This window comes from Pelobates fuscus, chromosome 3 (assembly GCF_036172605.1).
Source record: "Pelobates fuscus isolate aPelFus1 chromosome 3, aPelFus1.pri, whole genome shotgun sequence".
NCBI lineage: Eukaryota > Metazoa > Chordata > Amphibia > Anura > Pelobatidae > Pelobates > Pelobates fuscus.
Genome location: NC_086319.1, coordinates 37,900,427 through 37,918,062, shown reverse-complemented (window position 1 = coordinate 37,918,062; position 17,636 = coordinate 37,900,427). Strand labels below are relative to the sequence as shown.

Here is a 17,636-nt window from a genome sequence, read left to right as displayed (position 1 = left end):
ATAAGGACCACTATGGGAGGGAGGGGGTGGGTTAAGGACCACTATGGGAGGGAGGGGGGTATAAGGACCGCTATGGGAGGGAGGGGGGGGTATAAGGACCACTATGGGAGGGAGGGGGGGGGGTAAGGACCACTATGGGAGGGAGGGGGGGATAAGGACCACTATGGGAGGGAGGGGGGGTATAAGGACCACTATGGGGTGGAGGGGGGTATAAGGACCACTATGGGAGGGAGGGGGGGTATAAGGACCACTATGGGAGGGAGGGGGGGTATAAGGACCACTATGGGAGGGAGGGGGGTATAAGGACCACTATGGGAGGGAGGGGGGGTATAAGGACCACTATGGGAGGGAGGGGGGGTATAAGGACCACTATTGGAGGGAGGGGGGTATAAGGACCACTATGGGAGGGAGGGGGGGGTATAAGGACCACTATGGGAGGGGGTGGGATAAGGACCACTATGGGAGGGAGGGGGGTATAAGGACCATTATGGGAGGGAGGGGGGGGTATATGGACCACTATGGGAGGGATGGGGGGGATAAGGAACACTATGGGAGGGAGAAGGGGGATAAGGACCACTATGAGAGGGAGGGGGTGGGATAAGGACCACTATGGGAGGGGAGGGGGAAGTAAGGACCACTAGGGGAGGGGAGGGTAAGGACCACTGGGGGAGGGGTGAGTCAGGACCACTGGGGGGGGGAGTGAAGGAACACGGGGGTGGGGAGGTAAGGACCACTGAGGGAGGAGGAGGGGAAGTCAGGACATATGGGGGGGGGAGGGGGCGGCAAAAAATTTTTTGCCTACGGCGGCAAATATCCTTGCACCGGCCCTGCACACACTGCATTCACACACTGCATTCATGCACACACACTGCATTCATGCACACACACACTGCATTCATGCACACACACACTGCATTCATGCACACACACACTGCACTCATACACACACGCTGCACTCATACACACACACATACGCACACACTGCATTCATTATACACACACTGTAAATAAATATTCAATTAATAAATTTTTTTTAGGATCTAATTTTATTTAGAAATTTACCAGTAGCTGCTGCATTTCCCACCCTAGTCTTATACTCGAGTCAATAAGTTTTCCCAGTTTTTTGGGATAAAATTAGGGGCCTCGGCTTATATTCGGGTCGGCTTATACTCGAGTATATACGGTATGTCCTTTATACCATCACATTTTTTCTAACTTCCTTTATGGGCTAAATGTTATAGTTTATATTTTAATTTCCTGGAGCTCACACTTTAATAAATCTAACAACCGAGTAGCAAATCAAAAGAACACTCCGGTTAGATTTACAAAAAGTTTTTGTTTAGGACCCCAAATTTAAGGTACATAAACTTTTTTTTTTTTTTTAAATGCATTTCTTCATTGAAACCAATAAATTGAAATAAACCGTAAAAAAAAAAACGATATCTTACAGATCTTAAATAAAAACAGAAGAAATTTGTTTTAATAACCTTACAGCCAGTGTGAAGAGAGGAATATTTAACAAAAACTGTTTACAGAACATTTTAAATTTAAAGATACAGTCTGTACAGAAGGTCATTATTAAACAATACTGTAAAATGACAGGTCATGTGTATTTTATTTTTTTTTTTTAAGAAAGTTAGGCCACCAAAATACACACATTTTAGAGCAGTCTTATCATACATTATTACATGTAACAACCATGAATTCCCTATATATATATATATAGGGAATATATTTGTAAAAAAAAATTCAAATGCAGGTAGCCCAAGTACCCTCTCCAGCCTTGTTATTTTTATATCTTCTAGAATAACCGAAATATTAATATAGGTTAAATGTCACAGATGTGTGCAAGATAATGTCTAAAATCTGCCCATATGGTTGGTGTGATTTGCGTGCTATGCCAGTTCTTGTTGTGTGTCATCGTATTCCATGATATACATTTTCAGTTCTTCAATACATCTCTCTCCGATTTCACTTAAATTTTGTTTCAGGGCGTATTGAACCTGCTTTTCAAGTGATGGATCTTTGTCAATGAGCATCTTCACGACCATCCCAAAAGTCTCACAATCCTGCCTATATACCTGCAAGAAAATAAGAGGTTACGTCAGAGGGGCTGTGTGCGCATAGCAGAAAAAATTACATTAACATTTAACATAAAAAAGTCACATGCAGTCAAACAAAGAAAAAAAAGTAACATGTTAAATATAAACACAATGCATTGCTTAAAATTTACCAAAGTGTATAGGCGTACTTAAACCACAAAAAAATAAATAAATAAATAAATAATAATAAAATTTTTTTTTAATTAAGTTCCCCAGAATACTATTTGAATTTCAAATTTAGGCCAATACATAACCAACTTAGTGAATGTTTCACTTTGACTATTTTGACCTTAAATTTGGAATTCATTTTATATGCACTTTAGTCAATGACTGATTGTGTGCAATTCAGGGCCTATAAGCAGATATACGCCTTTCATAAAACAGGCTCTAGTTATTATGCTTCATTAGCATGGGGGAGGGGGGCTTCTTTCCTTTGCCAATATATATTAAGATGCATCCATCTCAACTACCTATTGTTCCTGTTACGTTTTGTTATTGTCTCATTTGGTAAATTCTCCTCTTACTGTAAAGCGTGGCGGAATAAGCTGGCGCTATACAAATACCAATAATAATTCATCCTTTATAGTCTGGTGAACTTTTAGCTTTTAAAGGGATAACTATATATACACACAAATGATGGTAATGTGTAAACGCTTTCCGTCAACCACTTTTCCCTTGACCCTGCTGCTCTCACTAGTTTTGTGCCCATAAAGTCAGATATTATGGACCCATTAATGCTTCGGCAACAACTAAAGGAACACACACACACACACACTTTTTTTTTTTTTTAACCCAATTTTAAAATTAATTGCAGATATATTTTGTGCTATGAGAAAATGCCATAATCCAGAACACACAATAAAATACTGCTAGTTCTTGGAAAACACACAAGGCAAGATGCCATTTGGGCTTTTAATTAGACCTCTCACGTAAGGTTATGTAAAACCTAATCGCCATTTCAAGGAACACTACAATGCCAGGAAAACAAACTCGATTTACTGGCACTATAGGGTTATTAGGTCCCCCCCCCCTCGGAGCCCCCCTTCCCCTGGACTGAAGGGGTTAAAACCCCTTCAGCCATTTACCTTAATCCAGCACCGGGCTCCCTCGGCGCTGGTGACCTGTAATACCCCTGCCAACATCAGTTTTGAATGCGCGCGTGCGCGCATTCAACCCGCCCATAGGAAAGCATTACTCAATGCTTTCCTATGGACGTCCGGTGTGAGTTCATTGCGATTTTCGCATTGAGGATCGCGGAAGCGGCCTCTAGTGACTGTCAGGGAGACAGCCACTAGAGGCTGGATTAACCCTCAATGTAAACATAGCAGTTTGTTTTCAGCTGCAGGGTTAAAACTAGGGGGACATGGCACCCAGACCACTTCATTGAGCTGAAGTGGTCTGGGTGCCTATAGTGGTCCTTTAAATGATAGTTATGGTTACAACAGTACGTGTTCAGACAGTCGACATGAAGCAAAGCACTCTATACTTTTAAAACTAGAGTAGATTACAAATTTGTTGCATTTGTTCTGGTGAGTAGAATGATTCCCTTCAGGCCTTTTGCAGTAAACACTGTCTTTTCAGAGAAAATGCAGTGTTTACATTACAACATAGTGATAACTCCACTAGCCACTCCTCAAATGACTACTAGAGGTGCTTCATAGGGCAGTGCTGCACAGTGTGACTGACATTCAGTGACCCCACCCACTGCATGGAAACACTGAACTTTTCTCATAGAGATTCATTGATTTAATGCATCTCTATGAGATGCTGATTGGCCAGGGCTGTGTTTGACTTGTGCTGCCTCTGCCCCTGATCTGCCTCATTGACAGTCTCCACCAATCCTATGGCAAAGCATTGTATTTGGCTCAGAGAATCACTTCTGATGATGCCAGCCAAGCAGGCAGATCTGGGGCAGAGCCAGTAGCAGCAGACTTCAATACAAGTAAGATTTTACTATATTTAGTGGGGGTTAACCAAGGGGGCTAAATGGTGGTTTTGACATTGTAGGGTCAGGAATACAGGTTTGTGTTCCTGACCCTATAGTGTTCCTTTAAGAGGAAGTACCTTTTTTTTTTTTTTAAATTGCATTTTGAAAACAGTTTTCCCAGATGTGTGTTAAAGTGACACTAAGAGCACCATAATCACTACAGATTATTATAGTGGTATTGTGCAAATAATTTTTGTGGAGTGTTTCCCCGATTTCCGTCAAACTGTTATAGTGATACTGTCTCTTCCCTCTCTAAAATGATTTCATAAAAAATACAATTTTTATGATATACTTGCGTTGTGTTGAAATTTCCCTTAAATTAAGCGCCAGTCAAAGGATATACTAAGTCAAAGTATAGCCCCTTTTTCCTGCACTTAACAAAAAAGGCAGAGCAAAGGCAATGTTGAGACATCCAAATAATCAGGGAGAAAACACCCAAACTGTGCATAATACATCTTAAAAATACAAATACCTTTATTTCTCATTTACAATTCGTGGCTAGGGGTGTACATCGGGGGAACATACCACGAGGATGACACCAACATGTTTTGTGTCTGACGTGCACTTCATCAGAGTTCATCAAAGAGGTCTCTAATGGAGTGCCCACAAGGGACTAAACAAAAAGTCATCGGGGTGTTGGTCTTTCCCCTGCAGCACGCCCCCACCCATCCCCTGGTGTACTTGTTCTGATCTGAAAAACTATACATGCCAAGATATCCACATAATCCCTGAAACACAAAACATCTAACCTGCTTGTACAGATTACGGTGATAAATGTTGACCCGTTCTAGAGATTGATAGGTTGTCTATCCTGTTTCACCCATTACAGTTAGGAAATGATGATAATGACTATTACCCGGACAATATATTATCGACATTAAGCGTATTCAGAAGCACAACCCTTCATTCAAGAAACCAGCCGTCTGTTGTAAACTATTGTGTGGGTTACAAAACCAAAACAAACCAAAAACACAACAATAGTCAATAGTTCTATTAGTATCAAGATAAGCAATTATGAGTTTTCCACTGAATAGGTAATTAAATTAGCTGGCCAAAATGTATTCATTTGTTAATGGGAACAATTACCAATGCTACTGCAGAATTAACCTAAAACCTTTAAATGCAATAAGTGTCTCTTTATCCTTACAGGAAATCCAATCACATTATGAAGATGAGCATTTGAAATGGAGATTATACTGAAATGCAGGATGAATGATCTGACCAGGACTTGCTCCACACAATAGCAATAATAAAAGTTCAAAAGGTAAAAGTTTTTCCGGACAATTACCAGGACAATTCCTAGTGATGTAACAGATTTTTAACTTGGGTATACTAAGTAATATAAATACTACAATTTGCTGCAGCAGTTATGTTGTCTAAAGTGCCCCATTGCCAACTTCGTGGAGTCAATGGATTACTTCACTTTGGCTGCTCTGATAATGCGTAATTACCACTACGGTATTCACTATGCCAATTTCATCCAACCTAGATGACGAGGACTGGAAAATAGTACTGTGAGCAGGTTAGCCCTGGTTTATTCCATATTGTCGCGTTGGTATAAGAATCAATATATTATCCTTAAATCCTACATTTTTTAAATGGTTTAACAATGCATTCCTATGTTGCAAATTGTCTTCCAATAAAGAAATTTCCCACTTAAATACAAAATAAACGATATATTACTCTTTAGAGCCATGCTTTTGTGTGTTAAAAAATGTATTTGTGTGTCTAAGCAGAACGGACCATTCTGATAATGAGTGATGATTATGATGGCCTAACTTTAAGCCAACGGCTGCTGGATGTAAATGCAGTCTTACAGCAGGGGCATTCAGATGCAGACTTTTCTTTGTTTTTGTTTAACAGCTTAGGAATGTGTATTTTATAGTTTCAGACAGGCATCCTGAAACTAGAAAAAGCAGTCTTAAAAAAAAAAGAGCTGACTTTGTCCAACGCTATTTAGTATCAGGTCAGCATGACATCACAGCAGGAAATCTGCTTGTGCAAAGTGCACAGATGTCAAGCCATACTGTTACTACAAGTAGCCAAGAATGTGCATCAATTAAAGTAGCCTTGTCACCACCCCCTCCCTTCCACCGCTTCAGGTTTTAAAAGATTACACAGCCATGAATTCTTATTAACAGGGCTTTATTTAATCCAATAAGGTCATTGTGTACGGTATCACTGATCACAAAGTGGTTTTGTAATGATGCCCATGACTTCAGTATTGCATTGACATCAAACTAAAGACAAGAAGCGAGAGTGGTGTCCATGTGCGTGACGTTTTATTGTATTGGGCAACACAAGAATCTAACCAATTTTGTCAGCCAGCAGTATGCCACAGTGGCTAGGCATGGTAAACCTGCGTTAAGTTGTTCCAGACGATAGATCGTGGTAAAAATGATACATATATGTAGGTTAAAGGAAAACTCCAGTGCCAGGAAAACAATCCGTTTTCCTGGCACTGGAGGTACCCTCTCCCTCCCACCCCCCAATCCCCGGTTACTGTAGGGGTGAAAACCCCTTCAGTCACTTACCTGAGGCAGCGACGATGTTGCTCGTCGCTGTCTCCTCCTCTGCGCCGCTCCTCCTTCTGTCTCCGTCCGGCAAGACTGATCCCGCCCACCGGCCGAGGAGACCTAATGCCGCGCATGCGCGCTCCCCATAGGAAAGCATTGAAAACCATTTTCAATGCTTTCCTATGAGGAAATGAGCGACGCTGGACGTCCTTACACAGCGTGAGGACGTCCAGCGACGCTCTAGCACAGATAATCTGTGCTATGAAGGAGGAAGTGACCTCTAGTGGCTGTCTAATAGACAGCCCCTAGAGGTGGAGTTAACCCTGCAAGGTAATTACTGCAGTTTATACAAAACTGCAATAATTACACTTGCAGGATTAAGGGTAGTGGGAGTTAGCACCCAGACCACTCCAATGAGCAGAAGTGGTCTGGGTGCCTGGAGTGTCCCTTTAAAGAAAAAAAAATGCATTTGTATCCAAATCGTTAAAACTGAACACATTATACAGTGATCACCTGCTCTTTAAGACATGCAGAAAGTGTTCAAATGCCATGTTTTGTAACACAACTGAACTTTTTGCAAGTTTAAAACAGGAAACACTACTAAGTTTCACTAAGTCATCAAAAAACCATCTTAGACAGGATATCCCATAGGGAGGATCCACTTCCATATTTACTCCTAATTAAGTATGGGACAAGAGGCCAAACGGATAACATTAATCAACATGTTTTTCACATTGCATAACTACATACCACTGTATGTGAAATAAACCGATTTATCATAACCATTGGCCCTTAAACCCGTCACCGTGGAATGCATACACAATACCCCGCATAACACTTAAAGATACAGGAGAGAAGCCGTTAATATTGCTCGGTAACATTAAGATACAGAAGATAAGGAGTTAATAGTGCCTGGTTACATTTTAAAGAGCACAGAAACCAGCAGGTTGTATGGAATCTCTGAAACAAGGAGGGCCTTGCATTCCCAAAATATCCCAACAATGCCATAAGAAGTCTGTTAAAGTGGTTAGCGCAACAATTTTCCTCCCACAAAAGATCAAGGCTAGAAAGAGATAGAGCTCAATGTGTAGATATACATTGACTTCTACCAAGCAGGTAGAGAAACGTTTGATTTTCAAGTTTAAAAGTCCCCTGTAATTAAAAAGATTATGGTACTCTTGTAATGACTCCCTGCAGGTCACAGAAATACTCCTGAGGTCAGCACAAATAAACTGCAGAGAAGCAAAGTGAGCAGTTGGCATGCAGTATTGGATTAAAATCCAGCAGGGTGCTAATCAGATTGGCAATTTGGGGCTCCCCTCTGGATGAGTGGCAGAGCTGCATCACCCACAAGTAATTCTCCCTCTTTTGTCTGATTTGCAGCTGGAGCCGTAATGTAGGTCATGCAGCTTGTATGTGATGATCATGCGATTACCGGCCATCCATCTGGAATGTGGCAAGCGTAGACAGACACGGCTAGACACATGATGGGCTTATGTACAAAAATGGTCTCTTTCTATCGGCACATAAATATTCTTTACTGTGCCTCTTCCTTCATTTTAATTTCCCATTCCATTTTTTTTGTTCACAAGTCTTTTTTTTCCCCCTCAAGTCCTGAGGAAAGTCTCCACTTGAGACTGAAACGTTAATGTAACGGATTACATGCTTACGGAATAAATAAAGCAGTTGATAATTTATTGTAAAGAAATACATAGATAATCCTTTAACCTATTCATGTTAGAAACTCATTTTTATTCATTTTTTTTACTATTCCATGAGCATTCCAACGCATTCATTCAGTACCCATAAAGGACAGAATTTACTGCCCTTGATTCTTTTAGCTAGGATTTCAGAATCATTGACTTGCCATTTTCTGTATCGGTATGCAAAGACATTACATTAACACGTCATTAACAGGCCAGCAGAGAATTAGGCAAGGTATTAAGGAGTTAGCGTAAAAGAATAAGTGTTAAAGTTTCACAAGGTGCAGGATGACACTTATAAGAAAATACATCACTTTTTGGAAAGAGATTGAAAGGGCACAGGAAGGCTACTGCTTGTAACACTTACATGGTATGTGTGGTAACTTTGTAATGTACACAAAGCCAACACTGAGTCAACAGCACTCTGCAGAGGCCTAAAGCATCACCTATTTGCCTTAAAACAATGAAACTAAATTGCTATGCGGTGATATACTGCTGAAACTGCTTAACAGGGTTATTCAAAACTAACACTTGTGCTTTTTTGCTGGACTGACACCAAGTCAAATCCAGATTATTTAATTAAAACACAAAAGCTTCCCAGCAATGTTTAATGACCCCGTGCAAATCAATACAATTATTTTCATACTCTATATTCTAGTGAGAACTCTACAAGATGTAAGATGGCTCAATGATGCAAGACCTTTCGAAGAAACGGTTTACCCTCTAAAGTTAAGACAATGCCCAATGACTCCAGCCTCGATATCAGCTTCATGGAGATGAAGTTGGTATGGGGTCTGAAGTAAAGTCGGAGAGTTCCTTTGAGCTCTACACTTTTTCACTATCCACATAATCACCATCTATCTACATGAGGAAATACCAAGTACTAAGACTCAAGCAACTGGAATACATAGATTTCATAGACCGAAAAGGGACAGGGCAGCTTTACGATTGTGTGCAGAACAAAAAACTACAGCTACCAAAACTGCCGAATTATCACCAAAAAGGCATTAGAGAGCTTTTGACTGAACAGGGATTTCTGTAATCAGTGCAGGTAAAACTACCAGAAGTGATGCATGGGCAGAGGAACACTTGTCCAATAACCTATGCGAGGAATACAAGAATTAGAAGTTGCACCTGCAAAAGAAATGGTAGCTGTAGCAAGAGTGTTTGTGATGTGGGATTATTTAAAAAACCTTATTGCACTTGTATTCAATTATTGCACTAACTCCATTTTAACTTTATACTGTGACAATCCTCCATTTTTGTCCTCCTAACCTGACTTCTTCAATCCTCCATTTTGTCCTCATAACCTAACTTGTTCATTTTAAAACTACCTTACATGACAGAATTTCCCAGCACATCTAATACAATAGAACAAAGACTGTATTTTCTATAAAGACATGATTAACACAGGAATTGCTGACTTTTCCTTAGATTTGCAACATAGTATAGTTTGAAGGCCATGAGAACACAGTAGTAATGAAATGTTCCATTCATAAGAGACCTTGCACCTGGCCACGAGGCCTGAGATCACCGACCGTGTAAAATGACGCTCAAGACCCCTTGTCCCCCACCCGTGTCCAGAACAATCCCACCTCTCGGTGGGTGGACACGGGACTAACCACTTAAGTTTTCGAACCAATTAATAATATTGATAGGAGGACACTAATCCCGACACTTAACAATTAATCCAATTAATGATGTTTATTTGCTGATATTCTAATAATCAATGATGACGTAAAATGTCTCTTAAAAGGACCTGCGCGTCCGCTTTTTTAATCACTTGCCAATAAATTTTCTCGAAGTTATTTTAACCTGAACCTTGTGTGTCAGACTTAATTACTTCAGCGTATATACGCAATTTATTTTATTAATTTGGACAGGAACAGATAGACATTTAAACATTTTGGTTTACTGCTAAAAAGTACCATAACAACTTGGCGCCCAACGTGGGGCACCGGGCTATGTCTGGCCGGTGAGCCGTCCTAAGGAAGACGCTGTTGGACGGAGGAATCCAGGGGGAAGGAAAGGAGATTGATCACCTCCAGGTACACGGTAGAGACTTCTGCAGAGCCACCGGTATGTTCCGGCCCCTTTGATTGACCCGTCCACGTGTCTGTGACTGCTTCCCGGGAGGACATCAAAGACAGGTAATATCTTGCCCGGTGTCTCGTTACTCATTTGTTTACCTGCATTTTAGTCTATCTGTTGCCTGGGTATGTTTGAATTGTGTTTGAATTGTTTGCCTGTTTCCCCATTTTGAGATAAAGGGGGGGTGGACCTGCAGGGGATTTGCCTGGGGTTCTGTCTTGCTTGTTTTCCCCTTTTTGGGATAAAGGGGGGTGGACCTAATGGGATTTGCCTGGGTCTTCAGTATATCTGTCTATCTGTTTGTATTTTGCCCCTTTTGGGATAAAGGGGGGTGGACCCGAGGGGATTTGCCTGGGTCTTCTGTTGCCTGTTTTACTCCTTTTAGGAACCACGGTGCCGTGGTTGTAGGGAAAAAGGGGGGTTGACCTGTGGATGCGTTCCTGGGGGTCTTCTTTGCCTGTTTACCTCTTTTAGGAGCCTCGTGGCTGTGGCTGTAAGGAAAAAGGGGATTGTTGGAACTGTGGATTTTGTGTAGACTCATAATTTCCTGTGATCCTTCTCGTGACACTCTGAGAGCTTAGCTAGCCTCATTGTGCACGTGGTAACCCACAGTTTCGAGTGCTGGGGCTAGTGGAATTCCAATTTTGGTAACCACTGTCCCGAGTACCGAGGCTGGGGGGATTCCAGTTTTGGTAAACCTCAGCTTCGGCTGGGGGGATTCCAGTTTTCTCTTGGTAACCGCCGCCCTGAGCGCTGGGGGCTGGTGGAATTCCAGTTTTTCTGTTTATTTGTGATAGTGAGACTTATAAGTGGGTTTTATAGGGGCACTACGGGGTTGAGGGAGGTGACTTTGGAGTAAGCACATGAGTAAAGGAAAGGAATTACTGTTGATTTCATTTGAACTGTGATGCATACACTGTATTTCAACTGTATTGTTGTCTTGTTTGTTTAATGAGGAGTCTCATGTACTCCTGTGTCTGTCTCTAAGGATTTTTCCTTGCCTTTCATCTTTTCTACACTCTCTATATTATTATACTATCCACTCCCATTCCTCTTAAAAGAGAAGTGATTGGTCACACACTTCTCACCTCGCTCCAATCCGTGTCTACCACCCCGGGTAGGCGGATTCAGTGACTAGTCTACGTTTTGGGAAGACGCACCTGAGAAAGTCCCACGATTCTCGGGTGGCAGTCGAGCATTGTAGACGTTCTTGTTCAAATTTCCCTCTCTCTCTCTATATCTAGGACGCTGGTATAGGGGTAAAGGGACTATGGGACAGGATTTAGATAAGCCCAGCAAGGGCTGGTTAGCATGTGATTTGGTAGAGAACAGAGAGGGTGAAGAGATGGTTAAAGGTGTTGAAAAGATTGCAAAAGTATGTAAAATTGCTGTACCGACATGTGGGAGATTGCAACCAGAAAGTTGGCGCAAGTTACTAGCAGAAATGAAAGGCAAGCTTACAGATAATGGTTTATTAAAGACTGCTGAAGCATGGTACAGAGTAGCGAAGGCTATTCAGTTAGAAGGTTGGGTTGAGGAAGAAGTAAATCACAAAGGTGTGAAATTGTTTGTGTATCATAAAAACTGTGTTGCTGGGGTTTTCCCTCAGCCAGCGCCCCAAAATGGCGCCCAGGGGATGTCCGTCCCCAAAGTTCAGTCAGCCATAGGTGATAGCCAGCTGACTATGTTCCCCACTCCCGATCCTCCCGAATCCCATCCCATCACCTCCCCTGTCTGCCCGGTCCTGAATTCTGATGGATCTTTCTTTACCCCTTCCCTTTCTCTAACGGTCCCATCATCCTCAGCCATCCCCACGCTCCCTTCCATGCCTAATCCTAACATCTCATCTGCCGCCTCCTCCCTGCAATCTCTCTCTATGGTTAATCCCCTTCCATCAGCACCCGCCCAGCTAACTACCCCTCCAGCACCCGCCCAGCTAACTACCCCTCCCTCCCATGCTACGACTCCTCTTTCTGCATCCATCCCTACTAATCCTGTCCTGTCTCCTCCGATAACCAGCTCCGCCCCAGTCCAATATCCTACCTCCTTAACCGTACCTGCCCACCCTACTCTTTTGCCCTCCCCTGCCTGGCCCTACCCCTTCCCATATCCCATGGCCCTGCCCTACCCCGGTTACCCTCCCTTTCCCCAAGCCACTCCCCAGGTTCCGGTCATGCCCAGTCCGGCCCAATCTGCCCCGGAAGTGCCCATATCAAATATGGCCGCCGCTTCTTCCCTTAATCCTGAAGCAACTCCTTTCCCCGCCTCCAATATGGCGGCTCCCAGTTCAGCCCTGATGCCAGTAATTCCCGGCGACTACCTGTCCCCAGGTTACGACTCGCTAGCCACCCCTGCATCTGGGGCTCATTCCCAACCACCGGTCCTTTCACCTCACGCGGGACCTGCACCGCGTAGAAGAGTCAATATCATAGAATTCGATGATGACGAGATGGACAGGGTGTCCCATGTCTCATCGGAACTTGCTGCGGGAGCCCCAACTCATCGTTCTATCGATGATCCCTTCGGCCACAAGGGTCGGGGAGAACAGGCCCCTCCTAAATATGTAGCTTTTAACCCCACTCAAGCTAGTGCTCTGATGAAATCACTCCCGGACCCAGAAAAGCAGCCTATGCCCTTCTACAGAGGGATAGTTCAAATTCAAAAGACTTATTCAGCCGCATGGCGTGATTTATTGAGCATTTGTGCTATTAAAGCAGGGGATGCGTATTGGCCAAGTATGGCCCGACACCTCAGTACAGATCAGCTCAACAGTGATGTTGATTACCCCTCTGGAATAACTTTTTGCACCCAATTAAAAGAATGGGCTAAGGACAAACTTGCAGATCAGGCTGCTGGCCTTACTGATGTTATTCAAGATAAAGGAGAATCAGTGGAAAGGTTTCATGCAAGACTGTATCAAATGTTTACAGATTTGGGGTTTGATCTTACTGACAAGATTCATTCACAAATGCTGTCAGGTGCGTTTGTCCAAGGTGTTAAGGACTCTATACGCAAGGGAATCATTGCTGCACGCCCTGAATATAAGGTTGTTCCCCTGGACACCCTACTTTTAGTTGCTAGAGGTTTGGAATCCGCTCAGACCCCAAGAAGATCCACTTCAGCGCCTCTCATGGTATCCCGCTCCACCCCAGTCCCAAAAGGTACTAGACCGGAGGAGGGGGGACATTGTTTTAATTGTGGAGCCAAGGGGCACTTTAGAAGTGACTGCCCAGAACCTAAAAAGGAGCCAAGGGAGCCCAGAAAGCCCTCCAAACCTGCCCCAGCTCCCAAAGCCACCAAACAGGTTCCGATAATTGAGGAACCAGATGATTAGGAAATTGGCAAGCCTGTGTCTGCAACCCCTGTCATGGCAGTGTCTACAGGGGATAAGGGGGGGCCACTTGCCACAGTGACTTTGGCCATTGAAGGCCACCCTACCACATTTCTAGTTGACACAGGTGCAGCCCGTAGTGTTCTGCGAGAACAAGACCTGCCAGACCCATCCTTTCTGTCAAATATTGACGTCTCTTGTGTTGGAGTGGATGGCCAGCCAAGACATAGCCCTTTAACAACTCCATTACGAGTTGGCTCTAGCCTGCTTGCTCGCTTTGTGGTATCCTCCACATGCCCAATTAACCTATTAGGTGCTGATGTTCTCTCACGCCTGCAAGCATCCATCACCTTTACCCCGGATGGGCAGGTAGAAATGTCCACACCTCTATCTGAATCAGACACCTCAGCCTTGTGCTCCTTGCCTCTAATGCTGCATTTAGAAAAGCCCCGAGAGAAAGCAGCAGAGTTAAGGTCCAATTTCCCAGAGGCATTAAAGATACAGGTGCCCGCCAAGTTATGGTCCTCAGGCCCAGAGGACATAGGTCACCTAAATGTTCCCCCTGTGGTGGTAAAGCTCATTCCAGGAGCTAAATTACCAAGAAAACCACAATATCCATTAAAACCAGCACAGGCTGCTGCCATTTCTACCCACATCAAGGCACTCTTGGAGAAGGGTGCCCTAGTGAAATGCAAATCTGAATGCAACACCCCATTATTCCCTGTGAAAAAGAAAACTCCAAAAGGTGAGCCAGAGAAGTACAGGATGGTTCAGGATCTCCGTGCTGTTAATGAAGCTACCGTCCTGGACACCCCTCTTGTACCAAATCCCCATACTCTGCTCTCTGGAGTCCCACCATCTGCAAAATTTTTCACAGTCATTGACCTAGCAAATGCTTTCTTCAGTGTCCCACTGGACCCATCCTGCCAATACCTGTTTGCTTTCACCCATGAGATGCAACAGTATACCTGGACTGTCATGCCCCAAGGGGCACAAAATTCACCAAGTCAATTTGCAAAGGCCATGGCCACCATCCTTGACCCGTGGCAAGCTGAGCACCCAGAAGTTGTCCTGCTCCAGTATGTGGACGATTTACTGCTCTGTGGAGATGATATACCCACTACTGAACAGTGCTCAATTAGTCTGCTTTGTTATTTGGCAGAACAAGGATGCAAAGCTTCGCTCATCAAGCTACAGTTCTGCCAACCCTCTGTAATTTTCCTTGGCCATTGCCTATCTCAAGGTGCCAGACATCTTACCCGGGACCGGGTGAGAGCCGTACTGGATATCCCAACTCCAAGGACTTCAAAATCCCTCCATGCCTTCCTAGGCCTCATTTCCTACTGTAGAGCATGGATCCCAGAAGCCTCCCTGCTCATGCAGCCTCTCTATGACGCACTTAAGTCTGACCCCTTCTGTTTGCCTAATGAAGCTCTGGACAATTTCAATGCTCTCAAACGTGCCATTGCTTCTGCTCCTGCCTTGGGCCTACCTGACTACTCAAAACCTTTCAAATTATTTGTCTCTGAAAGACAAGGCCACGCAACAGGAGTTCTCACCCAAACTAATGACTTAAGAGGCCGGCAAAGGCCTATTGGATATTTCTCATGTCAACTGGACATTGTGGCCAGAGGGACTCCTTCCTGTCTCAGGGCTGTCTTTGCTGCAAGAGAGCTCATAGAAAGAACCTCAGACCTGGTCCTTGGCCACCCTCTGGTTGTTTTGGCCCCTCATGACATCTCTGCCATCATCATCCAAGTCCAGCTTAAGCACGTGTCTCCAGCCAGACACCTACGCCTCCAGTGCCATCTTCTTCTACCTGACAATATTTCCATCCAAAGATGTCAAGTTCTTAATCCATCCACTCTTCTTCCACTCCCTGAGGGGGGTATCTATTATGGATTTATCACAGATGAAACCTACATTTACCTGCTTTGTGGATGTATCAAGAAAGTCATGCATCCACATTTGACATTTTATGAAGATGAGAAGCCTCTCTGTGAAGGCCCAGATTACGCCTTCTGTACCATGTGGTACAAACCAGACATTACTCCCGAACCTTGCTATGAAGATGAGCTTTACCACTGGACTGATGTGAAGCTCACTGCTCAAGATTTCTATTGTGACTCTGAAGGCAATAGCATGGTTCTGATCCAACTACCTCAACAACTTAACTACCTCTATCGCCATTGGGATACTGCTATCCCACATATTCCTGTTACCAAATTGAAGACAAGGTCATGGAATGACCTTGGGCCCATGGCAAAGCTTTGGGCCACCATGGATGAAGAACAGCTACAGGAAAATGGTATTGTCAAATACCCAACAACTGACCTTCTGGAAGCATGGCCACGCCACTTCCTAGAAAAGGAATTTCAAGATCTGGTCATAGTGAATGATTATGACCCCGAAACACCTCATGACTGTTTTGAACAGATGAAAATGGAGACAGTACACCTACCAACTGTGCATGAGAATCCATTACAAGATCCAGATTTTACCCTGTTTGTGGACGGCTCAAGATATGCTGATGAAGAAGGAAGATATCATACAGGATATGCCGTAACCACAACAGACGAAGTTATCAAATCATCATCCTTACCGCCAGCAATGTCTGCGCAAGAAGCTGAATTACAGGCTCTGACTTCAGCATGCAAAATTTCCAAAGGAAAACGTGCCAACATCTATACAGATTCAAGATATGCTCTGGGTGTGGCACATGACTTCGGCCTAATTTGGAAGACAAGAGGATTTCTTACCACCGCCGGTACACCAGTCAAACATAGTACTGCAATTAAGGAGCTAATGGATGCCCTCCTACTCCCTGAAGAAGTGGCCGTTTTGAAGGTAAAGGCCCATGGGAAATTGGATACAGATGAAGCAAAGGGCAACCATTTGGCTGATCAGGCTGCTAAGCTAGCAGCCAGGGATCTGCAGGAAGTGGATGAAGAAGTGTCCGGACAAGAAGAAGAAGAAGAAGAAGAAGTCCCCATTTTTGCTCTGCAAACTCTTCCTACTGATTTGCGAATTTTGCGGGAACAGCAAGCTGCAGTCACTCCTGAAGAAACCCAAAAATGGAAAAATAAAGGAGCTGTCCAAAAGGACGGAGTATATTACAACAACTTCAAATTTTGTCTTCCAAAAAATGTATATCCAGCAGTTGTCCAATGGGCACATGGGCCTGCACACCTGTCAAAAGAATTGATGGCCGCCCTCATACAGAAGTATTATGAAGCACCCGGAATCACAACATTGATCAGCAGCTTCTGTAAGGCCTGTGTTATTTGTGCAAAATGCAATCCAGGAAGACCAATCAAGGTGCCTGCGAAACACCTGGCAAAGCCCATGTACCCCTTCCAGCGAATTCAAATTGACCACATCCAAATGCCCAAGAGTGGGCCCCATGAATATGCACTAGTCATAGTGGACATGTTCTCAGGATGGCCAGAGGCCTACCCAGTGGCCAATATCACTGCGAAAACAACCGCAAGACGCCTACTTACAGAGATAGTATGTAGGTTTGGACTCCCAGAAGTCATTGAAAGTGATCAAGGCCCAGCCTTCACAGCAACAGTGACTAAAGAAATTTGGACTGCTCTAGGGGTGACCCTAGCCTTCCACACCCCTTACCACCCACAAAGTAGTGGTAAAGTAGAGCGCATGAATGGCACTCTAAAAGCCAGAATGTTAAGAATGTCACAAGAAACAAAGATGGCCTGGCCATAGAGCCTGCCAATAGCCCTATTCAGCGTTAGGCACACACCTAGAGGGAAGCATTCACTGTCCCCATATGAAATTCTATTTGGGACAGCACCCAGACTAGGTTGTTATTATCCGCAGCAGTTACAACTCCAATCAGATGTTTTAGTAGATTATGTAACTGAACTTGCAAGTGCCTTGAACAAA

At 43.8% G+C, this 17,636-nt stretch overlaps 1 protein-coding gene across 1 annotated transcript in view; it reads right to left on the bottom strand.

The window, feature by feature from the left end:
• Window positions 1-1,499: 1,499 nt before the first annotated feature.
• The window catches only part of PPHLN1 (periphilin 1), a 103,523-nt gene continuing 87,386 nt past the window's right edge, over window positions 1,500-17,636 (bottom strand). The window contains exon 9 of the mRNA XM_063445111.1: window positions 1,500-2,081. Coding sequence (XP_063301181.1) covers window positions 1,896-2,081 — 186 coding nt within the window. The 3' untranslated portion in view covers window positions 1,500-1,895. The remainder of the gene's footprint in view (window positions 2,082-17,636) is intronic.